Raw genomic sequence first — 26,766 nt, 5'->3', positions numbered from 1 at the left:
GGGTTGCGGGGGGTGAAGGAGGCTGCGGGGCCCCGCTGAGGTCTCCACTGTTTACAGCTACTGGGGCCTCGTGTGCGTGCTCGTCCCCCACACCCTGGGCACTCTGCCCACCTGAGCCCACGCAGCTCTCCAGGCCTGGGCAGCGCCCCCCACAAGGCAGTTCTGCGCCAGCCCGGGGCTCAGGCCAGCCCTGTCCGGGGACCGGGGAACCCCCAGCAGCATTGCAAGCCCCTCACTCGGTGAGAAAGCTCAAGCCCAGGAAGGGCGGCGAGTGGGCCAGGGTCACATCCCGAGGCGGGCCTCACTCATTCACTCACCCGTGTGCTCGGCTCATTCGCGTGCCAGGCGTGGTCCTGGGTTTGGGACACGGCCCAGCTCCCTGACTCAAGGACATGGAACGCCCGCCTTAGGAGACACACGCCTAAAGCAGGGTGGCCTCCAAGGGCCCCACGTGGGCCAGGGCGGTGGGCGGCCGGGGGCTCAGGGAGCCTCTTCCAGGAGAGCCCGGTCTTGGACCCAGGCTTGTGGAGGACGGGGCTCCAGGCGAGGGGTGGTCAGGGCCTGCCGCACGTCTGCCCCGGGGAGGCCAGGGCAGTGGAGGCTCCGGCGGCAGCAAAGGGGGGCGGCCAGGTGGGAGGCTCCCGCTGGGCTTGGAGTCCGGCACACAGGAGCCCCTGCTGGGCCACCTCCCCCTTCCTCCTGTAGCCACGCTGGCCCACGCCCCACCCTGAGCTCCCCTCACACCCCGGACCCTCCGCGCAGCCAGGCCTCGGTTCAAGCATCGCCCTGCCCTGAAAGTCCGTCAGTGAGGCCCCAGGCCAGCGTGTGGGCCCCATGAGGACCCCTGGGGAACAGCCCTCTCCAAACACACAGCCCACCACCGTGTCCAACGATGGGAGCACGGTTCCTCTGGGCCATGTCTGGGAAGAGAAAGGCCATATTGAGCGCCTCCTGTATGCACAGGTGGATCTCAAAGCCCCAGGAACCTCCCAGCTGGGCATGGGTCCAGCTAAGCCTCCCGCTCAGCGCTGTGCCCACTGCACACTGCCGTGCCCACTCCTGTTGGTCTGTGGGCCTCTTGCAATTGTTGGGGCCCCCTGGGGCTGGAGCACCAGCTGAATTCTCCTCCAAGTTGGGGGGCTGCAGTGAAGCCGGGCCCCACCTATATGCCTCGAGGGTTGTCCCTGCGGCCCCTCCTGCTCTGCCCCCGATGGAATGCATGTTGTGTGACCTGGTAACTCCTCGGCCCCCAAGGACACCGCCAGGCTTGACCTGCCATGACCGGGCACTGGCCCCCGGGTGGACAGCAAGCACAGCCTGCCAGCAGCTCACACCCTGGGGTGTGACCGCCAGCAGGGGATCTGCTACCTTGAGCCCCCCAGCACCCCCAGGGGGGCCTCCAGGGCCCCAAAGAGGAGCCATGATGGAGGGCAGCCCCCTCTCCCCGGGGGTGCCTATGAGGTGCGTGTCCCCACCAGGGCTGTCCCCTAACGGGCTGGACAACCTCACACGCGCCGGGAGGAATCCTTCCCACTCCGTCTCAAGATGCCCTGTGCACCTGCCCACCCGGGCTCCCGGGTCACGTGGAGGGCACTGCCACAGGGGTGCTGGAGCTGGGCTGCAGGTTCCAGCCCCAGGCCACACCTAGCTTGCTGTGTGACTCCAGGGGGCTGGCCGCACCTCTTTGAGCCCCCGTCTCCTTGTCAGTAAAATGCAGCTATCGGCTCTGCTGAGTGGCCCTCTGCCTCCCCCTGGTGGTGAAGAGGCCACACTGCCGCAGGGGCCCGCGTGGGAGGATAGTGTAGGGGCTGGCACTCAGGGAGGGTCAGGCTGACAGCCCCGGGGCCCTTCCAGGTCCTCTTCCTAACACGCAAGGGCCCCGCGCCTCTGCTCAGAGCCACCACGGTGCCCAGTGCCTGCGGAAGGACGTCAGGCTGCCCTACCTGGCCGAGTCCCTGCAGGGCCCAGGCCCCACTGACGGCCCAGGGCTGTCCACAGCCCCCCATCACCCCGCCCTCCACCAGGATCTGGCCGCTATCCAGGGGTCGGCAGGAAGTCTCTGAGCCCCTCTACCCACTCCTGGGCCAGGCTCAGCCCCGTGGCCCAATCAACCTCACCAGGAACACGCAGCCCATTGCTACCAGAGGCTTAGGGAGGGCAGGGCCCTGGCCCAAGGCCACGCGGCTCAGCAGCACAGCCGGGACCGGGAGTCCACCTCTGTGCCAGGCAACGCCCCGCCCTGTCAGGTCACATCCTGATCACGGTTCCCCAGACCCCAGCGGAGACCCCCACAGCCCGTGAGGACAGAGAGCTGAGAGCCGGTGGGCCCAGCACATTCAGCCAGGGGCTCCCATCCCCACGGGCACCTACAGGGTCCTGACGCCACCTGTTGCCAGGTGGGGGAGTGTCCGTGCTTTGCTGTTGCCAAGGGTCCCCAGGGCGGGACCACCATGGTGGGCTCCGCGGTGGCTGCAGACCCCACAGGAAGACACGGCTGTGACTCGCCGTGCTGGGCTGGGAGGCTGAGCCCTGGGAGGGAGGCTGACTGCGGTCCAGGGGCCCGGGCTGGCGCTGCCGAGGACGCAGGTCTGGGCTGCGAGGAACCTCTGCTCCCTCAGGCCTGCCCTGCGGGACCGTGGCCCCCTTACCCGGGGTCGGGCAGGGCGGTGCCTGGCTCTCCCTTGCTGGACGCCAGGAACACGGCCCACAGGGGCCCAGCTGGCCTTCACCTCAAAGGTCAAAGTCACAGATCTAGACGGGGATCCCCACGAGTGGGGGGCCCGCACCCGGTGCAGTTTGCAGAGACCCGGCCCTGCCCTGGCTCCTGAAGGCTCACGTCTAGCCTGTCCGCGCCACCAGGCCAGGAAGCAGCCAGCAGGCCCATCCCAGAGGGCCCAGGCCGGGTCCAGAGAGGCTGTGAGTGCCCTAGGCCACAGGCCTGTCCACGCAGCAGCAGAGGACGGTGGCTAAGACCTCTGGGCTGTCAGGAGCTCAGGGCCGGACGGGACACGGAGGCCAGGCTACGCGTCAGTTTCTTTATTGAGGCGCCCCGGACCCCGCAGAGCGGGCAGCGTGGGTCCCACCCCACTCGCAGGTGAGGGTCCTGCAGCGCCACCAGGCGGCTACTCGGGGGTCCTGCTCCGGCTCTTGGGGGACCAGATGCTGGACAAGCGGAATCTGGGCTTCTTCCTCTGCTCCTCGCCGCTCCTCTGCAGGTCTAGGGGCGGACACAGGGGCCTCGCTCGCCCACCTGGAGGCCGGCTCCCCACAGCCTCCCACCCGCGGGGCCTCCCAGGCCCCAGCAGAGCCCACCCGCCGCCCTCCCCAGGGGAACGCGCCAAGCGCCTGCCTGGAGAGCACCCGCCGGGCTGGGCGCCATCTGGGGGACGAGGCCTCCCCTCGCCCCGACCATGGGACCCCTCAAGCCCGGGAGACTCACTGCCTCATGGTGAGCCTTCCTGACCAAGCGCCTCTGCGGCCCCGCGGGCCGGCAGGCCCCCTCCCTCCCACAGGCCCCGCCCACGCACCACAGGCCCCGCCCCGATGGCCCGCCCCGCCCCCACCGGCCCCGCCCCCCCTGAGCCGGAGCCCCAGTCACCCAGCTTCTGGATCATGCTCTGCAGCACCTCGTCCTCCTCCTGCTCCCTGAAACGGAGCGGCCGTGAGGGCACGCAGCGGCGGGGGTGCGGGCACCCTCACACCGCCCGACCTCACCAGCCCTCTCACCACCTGCCGGCGGGCCACACCACTGAACCACCCTCTCCCGCCCCACGCGGGTCCCCGCTTCTCGGCCTGGGACAGTGACTCGGGGTCGGAAGGGCCGGCGTGCACCAGGGGTCTCACTAGGGGAGACCCTGGGAGCCGGGCTGCCTGGCAGGGCCCGCCCTCAGCCTCAGGACCCACCTGCAAAATGCACAGGGTGGGTCTCCTCCGGCTGACCAGAGGAGAGGTCCTGAGCCCCCCTCACCCGGACCCCCCTGGACCCCTCACCTAAGCCGGTCCTCATCCAGGAAGTCAATGATGTCGCTTCGGCTGTTGACCGTGTGCACGTACTGGTCCAGCAGATCCTGCTCCCGCCGCCGGTCCTGGGGGGACTTCAGACCCTCTGCACGGACAGCTGGCGTCAGCGGAACCCTGTTGTCCCCACCCTGCTCAGGGACGTGGTGTCCCCACTCCCCAAAGGTCAGGCTCCTCCCCTGGCGGAGCAGGGGGGTCCCTGGCCTGTGAGGGGCAGCACTGGCTGAGGGAGCAAGTGAACAGCGCCTGAACTGGAGGGGGGCGCTGCGGGCCCCTCCCAGCTGTCACAGCCACGCACACAACACCGCCCGCCCGTCCCAGACACGGCGGGCTCGCAGCACTATGGCAAGGGGCGGGCAGGCCTGCCAGGACCCGAGCCCCAGCCCTGCACTCAGCTGCGGGAACCACGATGCCAACAGACTCTTGTCAGCTGCTCCCGGCACGCCCCACACAACCCTCACCACCACCGAAGGAGAGGGCGCTGGGATCGCCATTTTCCAGGAATGAAACCCAGGCACAGAGAGGCTGAGGAGCTCAGCCAGGCAGCCAGCCGGGGGCCCAGGGAAGTCCGCACCCCGCGCCCTGCAGCCCCGCCCCGCGCCACTGGCTGGACGCACCCGGCTTGGCCATCAGCCGGCGCAGCTCCCCCTCGAGGTCCAGCTGCTGCTCCTCCAGGCGCTGATCCCTGGCCCTGTCAACGGTGCGTGGCTGTGAGCCTGGCCGCCCGCGAGCACGCCCGTGAGCACACCCACGGGCATACACATGAGCACGCCTGCCAGCACGCCCGTGAGTACGCCCACGAGCACACCCGTGAGCACACCCACGGGCAAACCCGGGAGCACGCCCGCGAGCACACCCGCGAGCACACCCACGGGCAAACCCGGGAGCACACCCGTGAGCACACCCGTGAGCACACCCACGGGCATACCCGTGAGCACACTCCGTCACAAGCACGCCCGTGAGCACACCCACGGGCATACACATGAGCACGCCTGCGAGCACGCCCCTGAGTACGCCCACGAGCACACCCGCGAGCACACCCACGGGCAAACCCGGGAGCACGCCCGCGAGCACGCCCGCGAGCACACCTGTGTGTGCACACATGTACCTGCACGGAGAAGGCCCCTCCAGGGGGCCACGGCCAGACACTCACTTGTACATCAGCTCTGACTCCAGCCTCAACAGCAGCTGCTTCTCATGGACGAGCCGGAACCAGTCCACCATGAGGGCATCCTCTGAGTCATCTACAGAGAGGAGCGGGCTGGGCGCAGGCCGGCCGAGGCGCCCAGGGCCACGCTGGCTGAGGCCAGGTCAGGATGCTGGGTGGGGAGGGGAGGCCCGACCGGGGGAGGGAGGGGGCCCCAACCCGGGGTGTGGGGGGCGCTCACCCCCCTCAGCCGCTCGCAGACGCTTCTCCAGCTCCACGCCCTGGAGCTCCAGGGCATCCAGCTGCCTCTCAATGTCCTGCACTTGCCGCTGGATCTCGGGCGGCATGTCGTCGGGGTGCAGCTGGGGATGAGCGGGTGGTGAGAAGTGGGGGGCGGCCGTGAGTCGCCCGGGTCCCGGGGCTGAGCTTCTCACCCACCCCCACCCCAGCCCACTCACCCTGACTGGGGAGGCTGCCGACTTGGCAGGCGGAGCAGCTACACCGGCCGGGCCTGGAGGCCTCCCTGGGGAAGGGGCAGGATGAGCCTCTTCAGGCACCAGGCCCAGCATGACCCAGACGTGGTCTGCAGTGGGGCCCACCCAGCCCTGCCCCCCGGGACGCCCTGGCATCCTGGTATGCCTGCCATGCCCAGCAGCCCCTGCTGGCGCCTGAAGAGTGCGAGCTGGCAGACAAATCCCAGGAGACCCTGTGCTCACCCGGGCCCTGCCCTCCTCTAGGTTGGCAGCTAGCACCCCAGCCACCCTTCCCACAAGATGCCGGGAGCAGATGCCCCATCGCTGCCAGGGTGACTCAGGTTCCAGGAGGGAGGCGGGGCCTTGATCCCGTCCTGGGGCCCAGCCCAGCCCCTCCAGCCCCTCCAGACCTCCAGCCCCACCTCAGATACACAGAGCCCGGCACGTCCAGGTGCACTCGCCTCTGCTGGCACTGGAGGCTTGTCTTCCTCCATTCTAGGCTTCACGAGCTCCTATGCATCCTCCAAAGCCCCACGGGGCATGTCCTCCAACGGATCCCAAGCAGGAACGCGGTATGCCCTGGACTCACCTGGTTTGCCTTGCGGAGGACCTTTCTCCTCCTCCTTCTGGCTCCGGGCAGGGCTTTCCTTCCTCGATGGTTCAAGCTGCAGCCAGTCGCCAGAAACATCCAGGCTGGCTGGGACAGCCAGCTTCCTGAGAGGGGATGCAGACGCAGACGCGGCTACCCGTGGTGAGGATGAGCCATGTGTCAGGCCGGTAGGCCCAGGCCCTCCCCCTCCTGCCTTCCTGAGCTGGGGCCCCTTGGAGGGTGCCCACATGGGTGTCAGGCCACAATCCAAGTCTGCCCGGCTGGCCCCGTCCATGGGAGGGGAAGGGGACAGAAGCCTGGCCCTTGAGGGCACAGGGGACCTGCTTGGGGAGGCAGAGCGGGGCTGGGAGCAGACAGGCACAGTCACGCCTCACACAGGCATGCCCGCCCGCCAGGACCAGCGGCTGCTCTGCCCCCGAGGGAAGGGCCTGCTAGACCGGGGCTGCCTGCAGAGGAGGGTGGGGGCCTCTGCTGGCAGTACCTGGGAGGCTGGCCCCGGGGCCGGCCGCGCCCGGCGTCCTGTCCACCCGCACAGAGGTCAGCGTGATGCGGATGCCCGCCTTGGAGCTCCCGGACGCCTTCCCGGCTGCATCACCTGCCCGCGGCTCTCTCAGGACCTGAGGTTCCTTTGCCTCCGGGGCCCTGGGCAGAGAGGCAGGAGGTCAGGGGAGGGACACAGGCCTCCCCACACCCTGTGCAGACCAGTCTGAAGCACGTGTGCAGCTCTCGGCCCCGATGGCCTCACCTGGAGAGCAGATGTGTGTGCACAGGTGTGAGCGTGTGCTCAGGCGCACACGGCCGATGCACACACGGCCCCCGCCTGGAGCGTGTATGAGGATGGGTCCCCGCAGCTCACACAGGGAGGCCACCCCGCACCGCGGACCTGCAGCGGCCCTCTCTCCCTCCCTGCCCCTCTCTCTGCCAAGCCTACAGTGAGTGGGGGTCCCAGGTCAGCCCTGGGGGGACGCACCTCGGGTGCTCTCCTTCCCTGGGGCCTCCAGGCTGGCTCAGTGAGGATCCGAGGGTCCTGATGGACCCTCCCTGGAGCCGCCTGACCCCCCGAGGCCAGCAGCCTGAGGGCACATGGCCTGTCCCCCCAGGCTCCCGCTTCCACAGCTGACCCGCACGGGCTGACGGCACACAGCCCTGCCATGGGTGCCAACTGGCCGCCGTGTGGCTGGCCTGTGAGAAGCGCCTGCTCCGTGCCTGCCCGGTGCCCACCCTGGCCACAGGCGGGGGAGGCTCAGCGCCCCGGGGGCCTGCCACACGCACCTGTCCACAGGGCTCTTCTCCACGGGCTTCAGGCGGGCCCTCCACCCCGCCGGCTGGTCCTCCGGGCTGCCCTGGGGGCTGGCGCCTGGGCCTGGATGGGAATAGTCTGCTGGGAAAGGCTGCCCCTCCCGCTCCTCCCACCACCCCACCTTCGGGCGCCCCCACGGCCAGCCTGGCTCCTGGGAAGGACTCCCCGCTGTGTTGTGTGCCTGGGGGGTCCCTGCCCGCTTCTCCTGCTGCCAAACAGGGTGTGCGCTCCAGGGACTCCGTGCGGGTGTGGGGTGACCGTCTGCAGGCCTCCTCAGCTCTGGGCAGAATGGCCTTCGGGCTGGGGGCTCAGCCACGAAAGAGGAGGAAGAATGCTTTGGATCCTGCGTTCTCTGAGCCGCCCAGTGACCCCACGGGTGCCCTCAGGGGCAGCCCCGGCGCCAAGAAAAAGCCAAGTGCACAGTCCTGCAGCAAAGTGCCCGTAACGCTGGCCTGGAGCACGAGGCCAGGGCAGTCAAGGGCATCAGGGCCTTTGGAGAACAGACCCCGAGGCCAGTTCTGGGCAGTGAGGAGGGACCCACGGGAAGGGGACCCTGCCAGGGCGCCGTCGCCATAGGGCGGCGGGGCTGTGGGGCTGGGCCAGCGGGTGACAGCCCCCCAGAAGGGCCCCCAGGAGCCAGGCTGGGAACAGGACCACGGGCTGGGAACAGAGTGGCCACGACACGGCGGCAGGCTGGGCGCGGGGACGCCGGGGACCCCACCACCCCCACAGCCCGGCCTGCACCCCGCCCACACTGGGGGCTCTTACCCTTGGCCAGCGGGGCCTCCAGCTTCAGCCTGGAGCCAGCACCGGCCCCGACAGCCCCTGAGGAGGCAGCCGAGCCCTTCTTGGCCTCCTGGGATGCCCATGAGGTACTGCCCACACCCGGGGTGGCGGGAGGCCCCATCCTCGCGGGGGAGCTGAGGGTCTGTGGGGATGTGGGCAGTGACGCCCTGGCTGGCGGACTGGCTCCGGGCCCCTCGGATCTGGGATGGGAGCTGGGAGCGGGGGTGGCGGTGGTGGGGGCCCTGTTGGCGGGGCACGGGTGTCAGCAGGGGTGGGAGCTCCCTCGACCCCCAGGCAGTAAGCAGCCCCTCGTCTCCCTGAGACGCTTCCCAAGGCCCACCCTCCTGAAGGCTGCTGCGGGTGTGGGCATTGCGTCTGGCCCTGGCGCGCCCTCCTGTGAGCTCTGGGGTCGGCTGGCACTGAACACCCCCCGAGGCACCACGTGCAGGGCGTGGGCAGCACCCTGACTTCCCTCCCTGACCCCCCGGCCCGCCCGGAGCAGCCGGGCTGCATGGCAGAGTCTGCGCTCCGTCCTGAGTGACATGCACGAGGCCCGCCCACAGCCACTGCGCCCCCGGGAGCGCACTTGTGCAGGAAGTGGGGCCCCGGGCCCCTCAGGCAAACCAGTTCTCTCTCCCCATCCCCCCAGACTGGGCTCCCCACAGGGGGCACCCCGGGAGCGCTCACACAGCCTCGGCCCCCGAGAGCTCTGGACACCCCTCAGCGCTGCAGCGGCAGGGGGTCTGCTTGCCCGTGCCCACCCTGGGAGGCCCTGGCACCCGCCAGCGTCAGCAGCTCCAAGCCAGGAGCGGCCCCGATGGGAAGGGCAACTCCGGGCAGTGGCTGCAGCCTTGTCACCAGCCTGGCATGGACCCTCCAGCGTGTACCGGGCACCACGGTGCACCACCCCCCGCCCCCCCAGGGGCTCAGGGCGTGACCTTATTTGGAAACAGGTTCTCTCCAGGTGAGATCAAGCTACGACTCGCTCATCCTGGATGAGGGAGGCCCTGACGTCAAAGACAAGAGGGAAAGGAGAGAAGGAGAGGACAGATGGACAGACAGGAGCCCGTGAAGACAGCAGAGACGAGCCAGGGGCCACGGGCGCCCCCGCGAGCCTGTGCTGGGGTGCGGCCCTGCCCACCTCTGGCGCTCGGACCCGCGGCCTCCAGCTCTGTGAAGGAACAATGCCTGCGGTTGCAGCTGCCTGGGCCCCGCTTGTCCAGCAGCCCCAGGACACGAGCGTGGAGACCCACCTCTACCCACCACCCCGCGGCCCTGAAGGGTCCCGCATGCTGAAGACACTGGGCTGTGCTCAGCCCCGCCAACGCTCAGACCACCCGTGGCCCCGGCCCCTCATCTGTGCATGGTGTCCTCACGTGGACTGAGCATGGCCTGGCCCCCCGCACACATGCAGCCGGCTCTACAGGGCCAGCTGTGGCCCCCGCCTACAGCCTCCAGGCCCTCCTCAGTCCCCACACCCCCCGGTCAGGAAACAGGCTGGGGATGGGCAGCCCCAGTGCCACACGCCAGGCAGGGCCGAAGCCCCGAGCACCTCCCCGGCCTCCCCGGCTGCCCCAACCCCGCTGGGCCCCAGGCCCCTCCTGCACCCACCTGCCGGGCGCCCCGAGCTCCGGGAGGGTTTTGCGGAGGAAGCTCAGTGCCTGCTCCTTGCGGCCGTCCCTGGAAGGCATATCTGCAGCAGCCGGGTCAGGGCCGGGGGCAGCTCCGGGGGTCTGGAAGAACCGCTCCCGAGCCTGCTGGGTCTTAGAGGATGATGGGGTCCAGGCTGGGGTGCTTGCTGGCACTGGAGACGCCGGCCTGGAACTGAGCTTGGTCTGGGGGGCTGAGACTCGGGGTGTGGCCCAGCCTTGCGGTGTGGCCGGGCAAGGATCCGGGGCACTCGGGGTCCCGGTGGGCTGGGGTCTGCCTGCTGGCGACGGCCATACCGTCAGGGAGCTGCTGGTTACATGAGTTCCGGCTTCACCCCCTGCAGGGCCCACCATGAGCCTGGGCGCAGCTGGGCTCCCCGTGGGGACTCGGGATGAAGCGGGGGCTGGCGGGTCGGTTGCAGCTGGAGCAGAACCTCTAGCAGACGTACTGCCCGCTACGGCGTCCCAGCCAGGCAGCCTGGCCTTTGGCCCCACGTCTCTCTGTCCGCTTGCCTCCCGCGTCTTCCTCAGGCCTCCAGGGGTCTCCGAGTCCATGGACATGGCTCCATGCCGCCTGGAGGCCAGGCTGGGCAACGTGGGGCTGGCAGAGGTGGTTTCGGGGTGATGGCTGGAGCAGATGAAGACGCCGGGCTCTCCTGTGGCCCTGTAGGCCCCCGAGTGCAGAGTGCTGGAGCACTGCTTACACCTGCGGGGGTTGGGGGCGGGGAAGGCTCCATCAGCCACACGCGTGTTCATTCCTTCCTCCCAGGGCACACACGTGTGCGTCCCATGTCCCCTAGTGTGGCTGGTGAGTCACTCAAAAACCCCATCTCCCAATCATTTTGAGGTAGTCTCGCCCAAGGCCCTCCTTAGGGGTGCAGACGCCCCGGGAAGTGCCCACACCCATCAGCACGCACACAGACGCACACGTGCACACGCGTGTGCACAAGCCCACGCCCACCTGAAGCAGCCACGATGGTACAGCCTCCCGTCTGCCAGGTGGCGCTGCATGAGATGCACGTGCTGCCCGCAGACGCCGCAGCTGCTGTTGAGGGAGCCCCCCGCGGCCTGGCCCTGGGGGGTGGGCGCCACTGAGCTGCCTGCCCCAGCCCGCCCACCCCCAGCCCGCCCAGCCACCCAGGGGCTGGAAGATCCCAGTTTACAGACCGAGGCCCCAGAGGAGGCTCATGCCTGGACTCAGTTCAGGGTCTCCAGCCTGGTCCAAGGGGAGGGGGGCTGGGGGCTGATGTTGGGGGACCCTGAGGACCAGGACAGGTTCCAACACCTCCAGTTCCCACCCCAAGGTGCAGAAATCCAACCCAGTTCCCAGCGCCCCGGGCGGGGAAGCCTGGAGTGACCACCCTACCCCATCCCGTCTCCACCTCACCTTGCAGGGCTGGCCTGGGAGCAAAGGACACACCGCCCGTTCTCCAGGCCCACCGGGCGGGGGAGGGGCTGAGGTGAAGCAGCGGCTTGCAGCCCGCTGGGCCTGTAGGGCCTCCCTGGCCTCCATTTACCCGTCTGTACAGTGGGCATCACACCCCCACCATCACAGCATTGAAGGAGCTCGTGGGGCCAGTCTAGGGGGCAGCTGGGGCCACGTCTGGGCCCTGAGGGGACTCCACATCCTGGGCACACTCAGGCCCCAGCGCCCTGCTCGGGGGAAGCTGACAGAGAACCCATGAACCAGAGTGAGGGGCTGGGCGCTTACAGCCTTCCGCGGGGGGCCCTCCGTGCCCCCATCTTTCCGCTGGACAGTACGGTTTGTGCTGACTGGAGACAGCGGCTGTCCCCGGGCCGGGCCGGGTGCGGGCTGGGTGCGCTGGGTCGGGGCCTTCTTTCCAGACGGCTCCTCACTGGCATTAGACGACGGCCTTTTGACACCGGCCGTGCGCTCAGCTGGCATGAGACACGGGGTCAGGGCCCAGGCCCCTCATGCTGGCTCTGAGAGTCCAGCCACCCTCTTCCCCACCCAGTGTGGGTTCCCTGGAGGTGCCAGTGCCAGTGCGGGAGCTGGGGTGGGGGGGTATGGGCGGGGGCCTGGGTGGGGGGCGGCCCTGACTGCTTCCACTCGCAGCAGGGCCTGGCCTTCCCTGCTCTCCCCCCTCCCCTCCCCCCCATCCCTTGCCCTCCCCATCCCCTCCCCCATCCCCTCCCCTCCCCCCATCTCCTGCCCTCCCTAATCCCCTCCCCTCCCCCCATCCCCTGCCCTCCCCCATCCCCTCCCCTCCCCAAGAGCCCTGCTCTGCGGGCAGGGAATAGGGACTTTCTCTTCCCCCACCGAGTGGGGCTCTAGGGCAGGCTGGCCCTGAGCCCAGAGCGATCCGGGGATTTCTGAGCCTGGGTGAGACGAGGCGTGGTGGGAGGTGGGGAGACTGCTGCACAAAGCAGCTGGAGCAACGTCCCCCCCGGCCAGCCCCTCCCCTGTCCGGCCTGTAGCAGCTGCACCCTGCCAGGGCCAGCTGACCGTCAGCACCCAACGGGGGGTCTCTGCGTCAGGCCTGAGAGCCCAGTGGGGCTGGCCACGCCGCCCGAGCTGTGGGCGCAGACCCCAGGGATGCAGACAGGCAGACCCAGGCCCGGAGGGGCACGGGAGAGCTGGGTGTGTCTGCCCGCGGGGGGCCTGGGCAGGGCAGCGCTCACCGGAGGCACCCCTCTGGAAGTAGTTGTAGTACTGGGACACGTAGGTCAGGATGCTCAGCCGGTCGGGCACCTTCAGGGCCACCATGTCCTCGGCGTCCAGCAGGGCCGGGATGCCCAGCTGCTCCTCCGCCACGCTAAAGGCCTGAGGGAGGGCGGCGGTCAGCGAGGGGCCGGGAGACCCCACCCCTCCTTGGCCAGACCACCAGCTACCCCCGGAGGAGTGGGATGGGCCCGAGGCAGCAGAACTGCCTGGAGTCCAGAAGGGTCAGGTTCTGGTTCGTGGTCTGCTCGGCCTGCGTGGCTCCCTGGCCTCAGTTTACCCGTCTGTATAATGGGGATCACACCCCAACAACGGGATTGAAGGAGCCAGGGGCCCGTCTGGGCCCTGGTCCTCAGGGACTCCACCCCGTCACCGTGGAGACCCCTCAACGGTCCCCCACCCCCGGATCTGTGCACTCCTGACTGACACGGGCCTCACAGGTCACGGGGCAGCTCTCTCCATGGGAGAAGCCCTCCCCAGGCCATCGGGGACCTGTGTCCTAGGAGCCAAAGCCGGGGGCCGCGGCTGGAAGGGCACTGGCAGGAGGGGCTCCCCACTGGCCCTGGCCTCTGCGTCTCCCTGCCCCGCCTCGGGCTGCCTCCCCTACCTGGCTCTGCGCCGTCGGGGCTCTTCCTGCCCGCCCAGTGGGCTCCCGCCTTCGCACTCCATTCCTCCCCTAAACTACCGTGACTCCCCCAATCTCTGTGCATCCAGGAGGCTCCTGGGCCCGCAGCCCCGCAGCCCCAGCGGTGATGGCCCCTCCACGCCAGATACCGAGGCCTCCCGCCGCCTCTAAGTCCTTCAAACACAGGCGGGATCTGGCTCCTCTGGCTGCCCCCCGCCCTGCACAGACCCTGTGGCACCAGGGGCAGCTCCCAGCACAACAGCCTTCAGAGAAGAAGCCAAGTTGTCCCCACACCCCGGGCTGCCGGCTGCTCCAGGCTCCTCCCTCTGTTCTGGTCTCCTCTTTCTTTTCCGACCTCCCCCCCAGCTCTGTTCCAGCCTTCTCCTCTCACTGTTCCAGCCTCCCCCTCCGTCCCTGCCGGCCCCGCCCGCTGTCTCCCACAAGCAGGGCGCCCTCCAGCCCCGGAGCCTCACCTCCGCAGCCCCCCTCCTGGCCTCACCCAGGGAGGCACCCCGGTCCCCTCACCACGCCTCGCACCCGCACACACATTCCCCGTGGTCAGGTGGTCTAACCACCCTGTCACAGTGGGCATATCCCATCCCAAGCCGTCCACGTGTGGCTAGTGAGGGTCTGAAACGTGGTCAGTGCCGCTGAGGAACTGAAAATGCCATTTCATTTCATCTCGATTAAGTTTCCCATTGTCCACGCCGAGCAGCGGCTGCACCCAGGCCAGGCCCACAAGGGAGCGCAGTGAGCACGGGCCAGCGCCCTGGCATCGGCGGGTGGCCAGGAGCTCGCTGAGCAGCAGAGACGCTGAGGCTAGCCGGGAGGGGTCCATGGTAGGAGAGCCAGGCAGCAGTTGAGGCCATTAGCCTGAGAGCAGGTCCATCCCAGGACCCCCAGGGGCCCCGTCCCGCCCACTCCCCCTGCTCTGCCCTGGGTGGGAAGGAGGGTCCAGGAAGAGGGACTGGGAGGGCCTGGCTGCAAGATCAGGGGCTGCTCTGGGAGCTGGGGCTGCCCTGCGCGGGCTGGCCCTTCCCCTGACCACCTGCAGGCAGCGGCGACTCTGAAGCGACCCCTGGGGACGTCGCCCCATGAGGGTCCCTGGGACACGGGCTGGGGAGGCACAAGCGGGCACTCACCAGCTTGTTGTTCTCATAAACGTTTTCCTTCCTGAGAGCATCGAAGTTTCTGGAAAATAAGAACGCTGGTGTTCAAAGCAGCTCAGGGTCCAAGAAAGGAGGAGCCAGAAGGGCCTGGGGGAAGGGGGAAACTGAGGCCGGGGTGGGGGTGGGGAAGGAAGCAGGTCGCACGGCGACCGCAAGGAGGGCAGGGCTCTGGCCCGGGAGGCCATCCAGCACCTCCTCTGACCTGGGCCTCACGGCCCACACGGGCCCCCAGCTACAACCGTCACCTCTCACCCTGTGGAGGCTGCACATGATCCTGCCCGTTAGGTGTGGCTGGAAGCAGGCCCTGGGCGGCAGAGCGGTCAGCCCTGCCGGGCTCCCACTCAGGGAGGGCGCCCCCTGGCAGGGAGCTGGGGGGTCCCAAGAGGCCAGCGTCCCAGAGCGAGTGGCTCCACGGACGGAGGTGCGCACGGCCCAGTGGTCAGGGCAGGCCGGGCCCTGCGCCAGCTCCAGGCTCCTCTCGCTCCCTGTATGAACTCAGCGCTGCCTGTGAGCGCTGCTGTCCCCAGCTCCGTACAAACACTGCCCGGCACTTGCAGACGCCGTCAACGCCCCGCTCACAGACAGGGATGAGGCAGAGAGGCTCAGTACATGCCCGAGGCCACACAGCAGGACGACAGGACCAGAGCAGGGTCGAGGCCCCAGAGTCCTGGCGTTTGAGGTTCACACGTGCCCGCCAGGTACCCAGCCGTCCTCCTAAGGGGGCAGACCCTCCAGGCTGAGAATGTCAGAGCCCCCACGCCCACCCCCACCCCGCACTTTGCCGCGAGTGTGCAGGGGCCCCAGGCCCGGCCTGGAGAGGCCAGAGCACAGAGGTCACTCCAGAAGGGGGATAAGCCTGGTGCCAGCTCCAGGCCAGGCCTAGGACTCCGCGCAGCACCGCACGGCACCCCTGGGAGGACGGTCCAAGCCGAAGACACAGCCGGGCCCCAACAGGCAGCCAGCCCAGGCCTGGACAGTCAGCTGGGTGGCTCAACGCCTCCGGGAGGCCTGGTCACATATGGGTCTGTCTGGCTGTCCATGTGCTGGGCGGCAGCCTCGCCACTTTGGGGTGATCTTCTGCAGAAGCCTCAGGGTACAGGAGAGAGCTGAGGGCTGCACCCCAGTGCTGCCCGACCCGGGCAGGGCCCTCTTCTCTTGGGGCCCCACCTAAGAGGGCGACCGTAGCTGCTCACGCCCACCTTGAAGCTGGGGAGGTCACAAACAGAAAGGAGACCCTGCAGCCACCTGGCCCGGGAGGCCTTGGCTCCCAGCCCTGACCGTGCACTGACCCCCTGACCCCTGACATACCCAGGAGGCCTAGTACACAGATGAGGAAACTGAGGCTGGCCCTGGGCCACACGTCGGGGGGCCCACAGGCTTCTGGCTGCTGTTCATTGCCCTGCCCGGCTCCTCGGGACCCACCGGTCTCCGCCTGGACCCCCACCTCCCAGGTAACTGGTCCCAGATGTGAGACCACCCAGGAGAACAGAGGTGCTTTGTGCCCGGGGCAGGGTCGCCAGCAGGCTGTCTGCGGGGACAAATGATGGCGGGGCAGGGAAATGGGCGTGGCGGCCCGGCCTCCCCTCCCCCGCAGTCCGTGGCTGGAGGACTGGCTGGGTTCCATCCATCGTCCAGCGACTCCCGGCCAGGCTGGCCCTTCTGACCTCAGCATCCCTTTGAAAGCCCAATCTCTTCTCCAGACCTGCCCTGGGTCACTGACCAAAACGGCCATGTCCTCAGCAAGATGCTCGGTGCTGCAGGGCAGGATAACAAGGTCTGTTTTGTCTCCAAACAAGCAAAAGAAGGAAGCCCTCTGCCCCCTGCGTTGGCCTCGGTCCACCCGGGGGGCTGCAGCGGCTCCGTCCTGCGAGGTGGGGGGCAGCCAGCTGCCCACAGGACCCTGTCCACCTGCAGACTCAGAGTGAACATCTCAGAACCCAGGGCAGGTCGGGGCACCCACGGCTTGGGGTCAGCCCCACTGAGCAGGCTCAAGGTGTGCCAGCCAGAGGGTGCAGAATCGCCCTTCCACTCAAGTTCCAGGCCACCACACTCAGCACCAAAGCCAACCTGCCTCCCAGGCTCCTTGGCTGGGCCAGACCACCCTGACCAGTCCCACAGCGACCATGCCCCACCCAGACCCGGCTCTCTCCAAACTCCCTGTCTCCTGCCACCGGGCCTTGGCTCACGCTGTTGCCTGCATCCAGAGCGCCCCTTCTCCCAGAGCCTGAGCTCACAGCTCCCTCAGCAGGGGGTTCGGCCGGCATCGCCCTGGCTCAGCGGGGTGGCGGAAACAGCCAGAGTCAGAGTGGCCTTGCAAACCCTTTCAGAGAGCATCAAGGAGCGCCCACCCCAGGTCGCCAGCCTTCTCCCAGCAGGTGAATCCCCGGTGGGACGGGCTGAATTATCCTCCCCAAGGGGCCGTTTGGAGCCCTAACCCCCACGACCTCAGGACGTGACCCTGCTGGGAAGCAGGGAGTTCACAGAGAGAATCAAGCTAAGTCAGCAGGGGCCCTAACCCAAAACGCCTGGCGTCCTTCTAAATGGGAAACGTGGACGAAGAGAGGCCCAGAGTGGAGGCTCGCGGAGCAGACCGCATCCGCATGTCCAGGGCGGAGGCCCACAGGGAACCAGCCCTGCGGATACCCGCCCGGGGCTCCTGGACGGGCCGGTGGGACGGCTTCCTTCTGTGCCTCAGCCGCCGGTTTGCAGACCTTGCCCAACAGGCCCCGCGGGCTGACCCCTCGTCTGACTCAGGCAGGCCTGGCGCCAGCTCGTGTTTCAGTTTAAGGCCTTGAGGGGTCAAACCTGCACACCTGTGGGCGGGGACCCAGAGCACCCCCAGCCCCAGGTAAATCAGGCCTGTTCCCGGACTGTCCCAGCGGCGCACTGCTTAGGACTCTGCTTCCCCTCTGGGCGGGGCACGGGTTTGATCCCCTGGTTGGGGAAATAAGATACCACAAGCTACTCGGTGTGGCCAAAAATAAAAATAACCATAGTAACGATAAAATCATGGATGTTCTGTTACGACTCCAAGGCACCTGCCTGGGGCCAGCACACAGCCCGTGCTCCATAAACGCTCTGACGAGCTCCTCTGTGCAGTGCTCGCTGAGCGAGGGGCCCCCTGGGCATCTGTTCACTGTCGCAACGCTGGCTGAATGAATGAACTCACTGGGTCTGGGTGCCCTGCCCTGGCCAGCGCCCAGCCTGGCACAGTGCCCGGGCACGCACAGCCCCTGCCCCCCGCGGCCACAGCTGAGCAGGGCTGCTGATCTCCAACGCCCCGGGGGCTCTTGGGCATGCATACCCCCTTCCAAATTCCTGGAGGGCTGACCTCACGCTGTTTACTTCCTGGAACTAAAAGCAGCTGCGTGGGGGTGGGCTCTAGGGCTGGAGTGGGGGTGGGGAATGCCAGAAGCAGAGCCTTTTTTCCAGGTGCCTCCAGCACATCTGGGGTTAATCCCACAGGGAAGGGGAGCAGAGAGGGGGACAGATGGACAGACAGGCCGAGACACAGACGGAGGGACACATAGGCACGAAAGCACCCAGGGAGGAGACAGGAGAGGCCACGGAGCCGAAGAGAGTGTTGGGGCGGGGGGAGCTGGTTTGGGGCCAGAGACACCAAGGCAGACACCTCGGAATAGGCTGGGGGACTGGGGCGAGGAGGCGGCCAGGGCGAGGCAGGGAGGGGTCCCCACGCGTGGGGCTGGCCCCAGGACGCCCCCCTGCTTGCCGTCTGGCTGCAGGCCTCCCCCAGGCTGGAGTAGGCCCAGCCAAGAGGGGTCAGCCTGGGGCTCGTGCAGCAGCTGAAAGGGGAGTCAGGCGGGGGTTCGGACCCGAGCCTCTTCCCACAGGCACCCTGGAGAGCTGGCCGGAAGGCCACAACAGGGCCGGGCTACAGCTCTCAAGCCAGAGCCAAGGCTTGGTCCCCAGGTGGCTTCCTGCTGACCACAAAGCCAGCGCCGGAGGGTGGGGAGGCCATCGCATGCCCGGGGCCTGGCCCCTCTGCCCTGGCCCAGGAATTAGGTCTTGGGTGGGGGCCTCTGGGACTAGGCCTCCTGACCCCACCATGACTGGTGAGTCTCCCAGAGCGGTCAGGGAGCCCCCCACCACCGCCCCTGCTTCTGGCCCAGCCTGATACAAGCTGCAGGGAAAGGTCAGGTCACTCCCCACGGGACTGTGGGGTGCGGGGGGCACCCCACAAGTTTGCACAGAGCCCTACTCCCTGACTCCTGACCCCTCCAGGGCCCCCACAAGGCGGGGGGCTCCAGCAGCACACCCGCCCGAAAGGCCCTGGAGAAGGAAGCCCTGCCTCTGAGAAGGGCTCCCACGCTGCATCGTGCCCGCCCGCCTTCCTCCCGGCCTCCTGGAGTCTTGGTTCCTCCAGGTCCAGCCCCACAGGTTTACTGCCCGGAGGCGGAACGGGAGTGTTTACTTTGAGCTGTTCCTGAGCTCACCTGGCTGCTGGGCAGGTGTGGCGTCACTGGGGAACAGAGCCTGTGGGCGGCACCTCCAGGCCCATCTGTGAACCTACAGCTTCAGAGTGGGCTCGGCAGGGGGGCTGGGGGCAGGGACAGACCGCTGGGTGAACCTGTCTCCCTACCTGCAGCAGACACTGCACACCTGCCAGGGTGCCTGCGGGCGACCAGTGCAGGGCACACGGGAACCCCAGGTCCCGCTGGGCAGAGCTGCCGTGAGGACCCAGCAGCAGGCAGCCGGAGCCCCGCACTGGTGTGCTCCTCCGCTGGGCGCCAGGAGGAGACAGGCAGCAGGAAGGCCTGAGAAGAGGTAAAAGGAAGGCCTTCCTGGTGGCAAAGCTAGGAGACGCGGAGACAGGATGTCCACTTTCCTGCTGCCGGGGGTCTTCACAGGATGGGGAGGGAGGGGGTGAGTCTCACCCAGGTCTGACCAGGGAGGAGCCACCCTGCCAAGTTCCCACATGCTTCCTCCCCTCCTGCACCGCTGGGGGCCGGTGGGGCGGCTCAGAGCTTCTTGGGGAGGCCATCCCCTTGCCCAGAGGCGTGGCCGGAGCCAGAGGCAGAGGAGGGGTGCTTAGGGCACAGACAGAGGCCCGCGACGCACGTGGGCCCACGCTCACGGAACCCCACCAGTTAGTATCTGTGGAGTCCCTTCCAGGCCCCGCCACGTACGGGACCCTGACGCGTCGCCCACGGCTAACGTGACAAACATCCGCAAACGGGGCGGCTGAGGGTAACAGACGTTTACTCCCTCCCACGCTGGAGACCGGAAGTCCAACACCAAGGTGCCGGCAGGGCTGAGCTCCCTGCGGAAGCTCCCGTCCCTCTGGCCTCCGGTGGCCTTCCCCGGCTGCAGCCATGCGCCTCCACCCTGCCTCTGTGGCCACGGGCCGCCTCTGCCCTGTCTGCTGCTCCCAGGCGCCTGCAGAGCCCTCACCTGGCAACGACAGCCGCGCCTGCTGGGCCCCAAGCACCAGCCACATCTGCCGACCTCCGGCTGCATGCTGTTAGCTACTGAGCGCCTGGCACGCGCCAGATATGGTCCCAGGCACTGGGGACACAGCAGTGCACAAAGCGGACATCCCCCCGCCTGGAGCTGAAAGTCCAGGGGGCAGGTGATGGACACCAAGCCAGCAAGGAGGGGCTACACCATCCCCTGCGCCGGGCAAGGCCTCCTCCTGCCCCAGCGGCCCCTGCCCCGCCCTCACCACCTCTGGAGCTGCCTGGAGCTCCTGTCCGTGTGTCTGTCTGCTGTCCGTCTCTACATCACTCCCTGCCTGAGGCGGGGGAAGGCCACCTGGCACAGTGCGGAGTGCTGAGTATACAGCAGGCACTCAATAACGGTTATCGGAACTGCTGCATGACACCAACTTGCGCCAGGACGCAGACACACCCACATGTGCACGCCTGTGTTCACCTGTGGGCAGTGCATGCTGGGACAGGCTTGCACACACACAGGCCTCCAACCCCAGCTCAGCTGAGAACAGTTGGGCACTCCTGGGGCTCGGAAAGGCCCCAAATTTCCAGTTACACCCATGTGGTGTCCTGAGGCTGTGGGGCTGGCAGAAGGCCACACCCGCTGGTTTTCTCGCCAGTGGCAGACTCCTCCTGCTGACCCTGTCCAGGTTTCCTGGGCTCAGTCACCAGCTAGCCTTCCCCAGGACCCTGCCTGCCCCAGCCTCCACTGCTAGTCCGTGCCCCAGTCTCCAAGACCCCAGCCCACCCCTCAAAGCCCAGCTTCAGGTGTTCAGTGTGGAACACTCGCTGCATCCCCAAGCCGGGGCTGGGGGCAGAGAGCACAGCCCACCGGCCTCACACGTGCATTTCACAACCCCCGGCTGCAGGAGGAAATCCTTGCGGGCCTCTTTCTTAAGACCAGCTTCCCTCTAGAGGGCCTGGGGACAGTCCCTGGGGGTACAGGGGACATCTGGGTGCGGGCGGTGGGGGGGGTCGGGGCACGTGCCAGCTCTGGTTCTGCCTGATTGTGCTCTGTGTCCCAAGAAAGGATGCCTCCTCCCTGGGCCTCGGTCTCTCGGTCTCCCGGTCTGTAGAGCAGACCCGAGGGCAGCACTTACTGTAGGAGGTACAGCCTCGGGCCTCTCCCACCTGCGGGCTCCCTGGAAAACCTGTTCCACCCACCTCTGGCTCCACCCACAACTTCTCGGGAGAACTTTGAAACACCCTGCTTTCCCAGAAGGCATCTTCTGAGGACACTCTTCCCGAGCCTCTGTCTGGCCAGCCCAGGCACCCGCCCGGGCAGCTTTACTCATTGTGAATTCTCACGATGCAGGGGCCCAGGGCCTCACGGCACAGAGCTTTGTCCCAGCCAGCTGGGTCCCAGTCAAAGAGTGTTTGCTGAGTGCGTAACAGATGGAAGGGCCCAGAATGGGGACAAGGCCTGGCAGCAGGGCAGGGTCCACCTCCCAGCCTCGGCTCCGAGACGCTCCTGGGGGGAGACGACCTAGTCCCCAGACTGCCCCACCTCCCAACGCTCCTGTCTCTGGCCCTATCATCCCAGGGTACTGAGGCCTAGCCAGTGGGACCTGGACCCGGGTGGTCTCAAGCTTTTGGCTCTGTTAGCCCCTCCCCTACAGTGACCCTGGGTTGCATTCCTAAAGGTGCCTAAACAGGCTCCGGGAGGGGCAGTACCCCACAGTCAGTCCGATCAGTAAGGGCCCCTGATCTGGTGGCTAGGTCTCAGGACAGTGGGGGGTCTCAGAGGGCCCGGAAGGGCAGCTGTGCCGGCCCTTTCCCAGGGAGACCAGCCAGGAAGGCTGGCTGTGGCCAGAGCCCAGGTCGCTGGCCTGAGTCACAGACTGACTAAGCCGGCGGGGGCGGCCGGAGGTCCTGGCTCCGGCCCAGCTCCACTTGGTGGTCGGGCAAACTGAGGCCGCGGGGGCAGCCTGCGGAGCGTCCCGCCGGGCCGGGGGTCCTGGCCGCAGTCCACTGCCCCGCGCCCGGCCCGAGCAGGCCGGCCTCGGTCTCCCCGGCGGCGCGCGGGCGGCGGCGCACTCACATGAGGTCCGGCCGGTGGCGGTGCAGGATGGCGCAGAAGGCCAGGCCGTCGCGGAACGACGTGGTCATGTCGGTGATGCTCACGTCCCGGTAGCCCTCGCACTGCTGCCGGCACCACTGCTGCAGCGCCTTGATGGCCGCCATGCGGGCGGCGGTGTCCGCCCGGCCGGCGCCGGAGCTCGGACAGCGCTTCCCGGTGGCCGCGGCCCGGCCCGAGCCCGGGGGGCGGACGAGAACCCCGTCCCCGAGCGCTGGGAGGACGAGGAGCCGCGGCCGAGGAGCCCCGGGAGCACTAGGAGCCGGCGGGAGCGCGGCCGGAGCCCGCCCGCCTGGCCCTGCCCCCAGCTAAGCCACGCCCCCTACCACGAGGTCCCGCCCTCCAGGCCCCACTCCTCCAGTCAGGATCCGCCCCAGGAAAGGCCCCGCCCCCGGGCCCGGCCGGACCCCGCCCCGGCCTGGCCCTGCAAGGCTTCGGCCCGAGCAAGCCCCGCCCATAGGCCCCGCCCAGGCCCCGTCCGCCGCTCGCCCCTCCCTCCCGGGGTCCTGCGGAGGCGCTTCGACGCTCTTTCTTTTCAGTCCTGTCCCGCACCCTTCTGGGACGCGGAGACTGAGGCCTGACCCGGGTGCCACCAGGCGGGCCGGCCGGCGGCCCCCACGCCCTCCCGGCGCTCAGCAGGAACGGCCCTCGCATTTCTGGCCTTTGGAAGGACTTTCCGATCCGGCCTGTCTTGCCGGCGGGCCCGTGAACCTCCCGGATACAAAGAAGAGGCAGCGGAGGCCGGGAAAGGGGCTTGGTGTCGTTGGCGGCCCTGCGGGTGGGGCGACGTCCTCTAGGAGTCTCCCTGCCTGAGTCCCCTGGGGGGTCTCGGTGTTCTGGTCTGTGTCCCAGTTTTCCGCTACGCCCCAGGTTATTAAGGAAAAAAAAGGTCCCCATGGGGACCTCAGTTACGGGGCTGCTCCCAGCCGTCCGTGTTCTCTGGGAACCCTGTCCGTATGCAGGAGGACAGGCAGCCAGAAACACACGAGACATGTGCGGTGACCCTGCCCACCCGGCCAGGCCCAGGGCTTGTCCAGACAAGGCTGCTGCGGGCAGGAAGGAAGGTGTTTTTCCTATAGAGGCCCAGCAAGGGGACAGGGTGGCTTCTGTGCCCACTAGGAGTGGAGACGGTCTTCCCACGCAGAGGCAAGTCCTTTCTGCGACTGGGCCCAGTGGTGGTGAGCTTCCCATCCCAAGGGGAAGCAGGTACTAGACAGGGAGCCCCTGTGACTTGAGACCGTGGCCGCTGCCCTGACCCCCTGGGGTTTTCCGGAAGGGACAAAGGGCGATGTCCTGCCAGCTCGGCTGGGCTGGTGCTTAGTCCTGGAGCCAAGTGGGTTTTCCTGACCCCAGGGCAGAATTGAGAACTGGAAAAGCCAGTGAGGCAGGGAAAGGCCAAGGCCACGAAGGGGTGGTCACAGGGCTGGACGAGGCTGGGGGCTCCGAAGGAGGAGGGAGGTGGCCGGAGCGCTGACTCTTGCCCGCGTGGCTGCCTCTGGGGACAGTGGTGTGGCAGGCAGCACGTGTGGGGTGTCCCCTTCAGCACCTCACAGAGAGTGCGACCTTCTACCTCGGATACCTCCAGTCTGCCCACACCTCCCCGCCACGGCCCCTCCCATCCAGGCCCCTAAACTTGGGCCCCTCCCCTGCAGCCTAGGGATCCTTCCAGAAAGCCAGCAGAACAAGCCCTTCCCTGCTTGGCCCCTGCAGCACTCTGAGTGAAGTCCGGCCTCTTATCACATCTCCTGCTGCTGCCTGGCCCCACCCTCCCACACCTGCCCTGCCCCTCTGGCCTAGAGCCTCTGCCCTGGGGCCCCCTGCACTCAGCCACTCCTGGGCCTCCCAGCCCTCAACCAGCCCCGCCCGCAGCCACCGACGTGGTCCTGCTGTTGGGGCCGCAAGCCCGGGCATGACCCTCGCCTCCTGTCTCCTCCCTGCCCACATCCAGTCCAGCCGGAAGCTGACCGTTGCCACCACCTCCACAGCCACCAGCTGCTGCAAGCCTGGGTTTCTCCAGGAAATCTAGCCATGCCTCTGCTTCTGGCGTGACACCTTCAGTCTCTTCTCAGCACAAAATCTTTGACAACAGTGGGAGCCAGAACTTGCCCCCCAACTTCTCAAACCCCTCCTCCGACCCCCCCGCCCCCACTCAACAGAAAAGCACTGTCTTCAAAACGGGCCTTCCAGCCCTCCCCCAAAGTCACCTCTCCACATCCCTCCCACCACCACCCCTCGGACGTGCTCCTCTTCCTGCCGTTTCCGCTGCCTGGAGCCTTCTGCAGCCTCCCCTGCAGGTCAGGAGACTGCTGTGGCCTACGGAGGCGGTGGGTGCACTCCGTCCCCGTCTTCTCCGTGGTCTGCGGGCTGGATGGAGAGAATTTACCAGATGATGGGGCGGCAGATGGAGGAGCTTGGACAGTGCAGGTCCGACAGAAGGTCATCACTGGCCAGGTTGGCCTCTGGGTCGTGAGAAACACTGGCGGGCTGGATCCCGTTGCTGGAACTTTGGGACGTGTTTGTTACAGCAGCTAGCATTCCTACCTGACTGATACACGTAGCACAGACAAAGGCAAACGGCCCCCATGACAGCGAGGGGATCCAGTCCCTTTAGATGGCGAGCGAGGGGCCCCTGTGCTGAGCCAGAGGCAGGAGATGGCTTCCCTGGGGAGACCTGAGACCTGAGACCTGAGGGTAAGTGGGAATCGGCTTGTCCCCCTGAAAGGACAAGGACAATTGGCTTGCCCTTCCTAAGAGGAAGGGGGGAGTGTCCCAGGCACAGGGGCTGGCGTGCATGGAGCTCGGCAGCAGGGATGAAGCCAGGGGAGCGCCCGAGGGATGGAGGAGCACCGGAGGGATGGAAGGACCCAGCTGCCGGGGCGGCTGGGGTGGCGGCTGGGGGGGCTCGGGGAGGCGGCAGGGCCAGGCCGGCCCCACTCCAGCCTTTTCTAGCATTTCCACACCCATTTTTCTCACCAAAAGTGGGTGGACCCGACCTGTTCTGCAGCTCAGGAAAATGAGGCTCTGAGGGGAGAGGGGACCACTGGGTCGGCAGACAGAGCTGAAACCTCGGAGTCCCAGCCCCTGCGTGTGGGAGGGCCCAGGGAGCCTGGGTCAGCCCGGCCGGCCTCCTACCCGGGGGGCCACCCTGGTCCTGGGCAGGACTTCCAGGCCAGATGGTCTCAATCTCCCCGCTCCTGCTTTCCAGACCTCTTAGTGAGGCTGGGGGCCCTCCCTGGGAGGAAGGCTGGCAGGCAGGGTGCTGGGGACCAGGGGCATTCGGACCACAGGCAGCACTGATTTGCATCCCAAAAGCCTGCTGGGCCCCTAGGCAGGTAAGCGGTGGGGGACCGTGCAGTGGCGGGGTGGGGTCTGCAGACCTTTTAACCGGTAGATTGAACTGCAAGTAACAGATCTGGTCAAGGCTGATAGCCTGAGCTGGAACAAAACCAGGGGTGCCTGTCAGACACAGCAGAGCTGGCAGTGCCTGGAGCCTTGAGGCAGAGGGAGGAGACCAGAGTGGGAGCAGGGGCGGGTGGAGAAGGAAGGGAAAGGTACCCACCCACCAGGCCCTTCCTGCAGGACTTCTCAGAGCCTTCGTCCCCTGCCAAGCAGCATGATGCCCAAGGGAGTGGCCATGCTGCACAGGGGTTCCCAAACTGACCCCCGCGTCAGGGTTGTCTCAGGAAACGGCGCTGGGAGCCCGGGCTTGTGTGGAAGACACGCTCGGACCCCATGGGCAGGCCCGGGCTGGCAGCCGCGCTCTGCACAGCTTTGCCCCATCCGTCACACCCCTTTTCTGAGCCTCCTGCGCTTCACAGCAAGGCGAGTGGCTTGTCCCCAGCAGCACTGGGGCTGACCCGTGGAAGTGAGGGCAGCTGCAGTTGTGGTCGCCAGACGCTTGTGGGCAACAGCTGAGCAGAGCACCCCGAGGGGAACCAGAGCCACTTGCACGGGTACCAGGGGGTCACACGGACTTCACAGCAGAGCATCCCAGGGGCGTCCCATCCTCCCCCAGTTCCCAAGGCCACCGTCAGTTCAGCTGCTGGCTCACACGGGCGGCTGTGGATGCCAGCACCCCAGGCAGGAGGGAGCTGGAAGCTGTGACACCCCATTTTAAGGGGCCACCCATTAATTAATTAGGCCCCATGAATAATGCACGCTGCCTTGGGTATATTAATAGCATATTTATATGGCATGCTATGGATAGTATACGTTCTCGTCCGAACACCTCACGAATAATTCACGACCCGCTCCTTCCACAGGCTCCGGGGGAACCCGGCCGGTGCTTTGGCTGAGGCTCGTGGTTTGCTTCCAACAGCCGAATTTTACATTTCATTATAAATGGCTTTGCTGGGCATGTCGGTAACTTTTACATTTCCATCCACTTTATTATTAATGGCTTTCCCGAACTGTAGCAGCCCAATGTTGCACACAATGCATTATAAATATTTGATCCGGCATCTATAGTCTGCCATTTATCATTTATAACGGGTTACAAAAACATTATAAAACATTAACCGCACATTTATAGATCATTTTCGGCTACCACGACGATGTGTTATAAATACATTATTAATTCTCCTCATGCCATTTATAGGAACCCCATGTAATGGGGCCCAGCCCTCCAGCCCTGTTAACAGCACGCAGGGGCTGGCGGGGGCACCGGGCGGCGGGCCAGGGCAGAAGCTGGCCCTGCCTGCAGCGCCTGTGTGTCCTTGGCGAGGTCGCAGCACCTCTCTGTTCACAGAGCAGGCCTCGAGGACGGGCCCCCTTCACTGAG

At 67.1% G+C, this 26,766-nt stretch overlaps 1 protein-coding gene across 4 annotated transcripts; it reads right to left on the bottom strand.

The window, feature by feature from the left end:
• Positions 1-3,021: 3,021 nt before the first annotated feature.
• MICALL2 (MICAL like 2) lies at positions 3,022-22,297 on the bottom strand. Of its 4 annotated transcripts, none has more exons than XM_061402373.1 (18): positions 21,951-22,228; positions 14,433-14,481; positions 12,626-12,767; positions 11,694-11,881; positions 10,944-11,056; positions 9,945-10,688; positions 9,475-9,504; positions 8,316-8,575; positions 7,520-7,610; positions 6,729-6,889; positions 6,227-6,379; positions 5,623-5,687; positions 5,406-5,526; positions 5,171-5,261; positions 4,635-4,708; positions 3,991-4,105; positions 3,599-3,645; positions 3,022-3,217 (listed from the first exon to the last, which is right to left on the bottom strand). In XM_061402373.1, the coding sequence occupies exons 1-18, from the start codon at positions 22,091-22,093 to the stop codon at positions 3,123-3,125; spliced, it is 2,682 nt and encodes an 893-aa protein (XP_061258357.1). In that variant the 5' UTR covers positions 22,094-22,228; the 3' UTR covers positions 3,022-3,122. The 4 variants fall into 4 exon arrangements, with proteins under 4 accessions (XP_061258357.1, XP_061258359.1, XP_061258358.1 ...); XM_061402375.1 differs by having other exon boundaries at positions 14,433-14,546; positions 21,951-22,021; XM_061402374.1 differs by lacking the exon at positions 9,475-9,504 and having other exon boundaries at positions 21,951-22,297.
• Positions 22,298-26,766: the final 4,469 nt, after the last annotated feature.

The sequence above is a fragment of the Bos javanicus genome, chromosome 25 (assembly GCF_032452875.1).
Source record: "Bos javanicus breed banteng chromosome 25, ARS-OSU_banteng_1.0, whole genome shotgun sequence".
NCBI lineage: Eukaryota > Metazoa > Chordata > Mammalia > Artiodactyla > Bovidae > Bos > Bos javanicus.
This window is presented reverse-complemented; position numbering and strand designations above follow the sequence as displayed.

Coding starts and splice junctions, on each gene's coding strand:
- MICALL2 (XM_061402373.1), bottom strand. CDS start 22,093: ATGGCGGCCATCAAGGCGCTGCAGCAGTGGTGCCGGCAGCAGTGCGAG. Junction 7,611..8,315: donor GGAGGCCCCGCTGGCCAAGG/GTAAGAGCCCCC, acceptor ATTCCCATCCAG/GCCCAGGCGCCAGCCCCCAG. Junction 5,527..5,622: donor CGGCAGCCTCCCCAGTCAGG/GTGAGTGGGCTG, acceptor GCTCATCCCCAG/CTGCACCCCGACGACATGCC.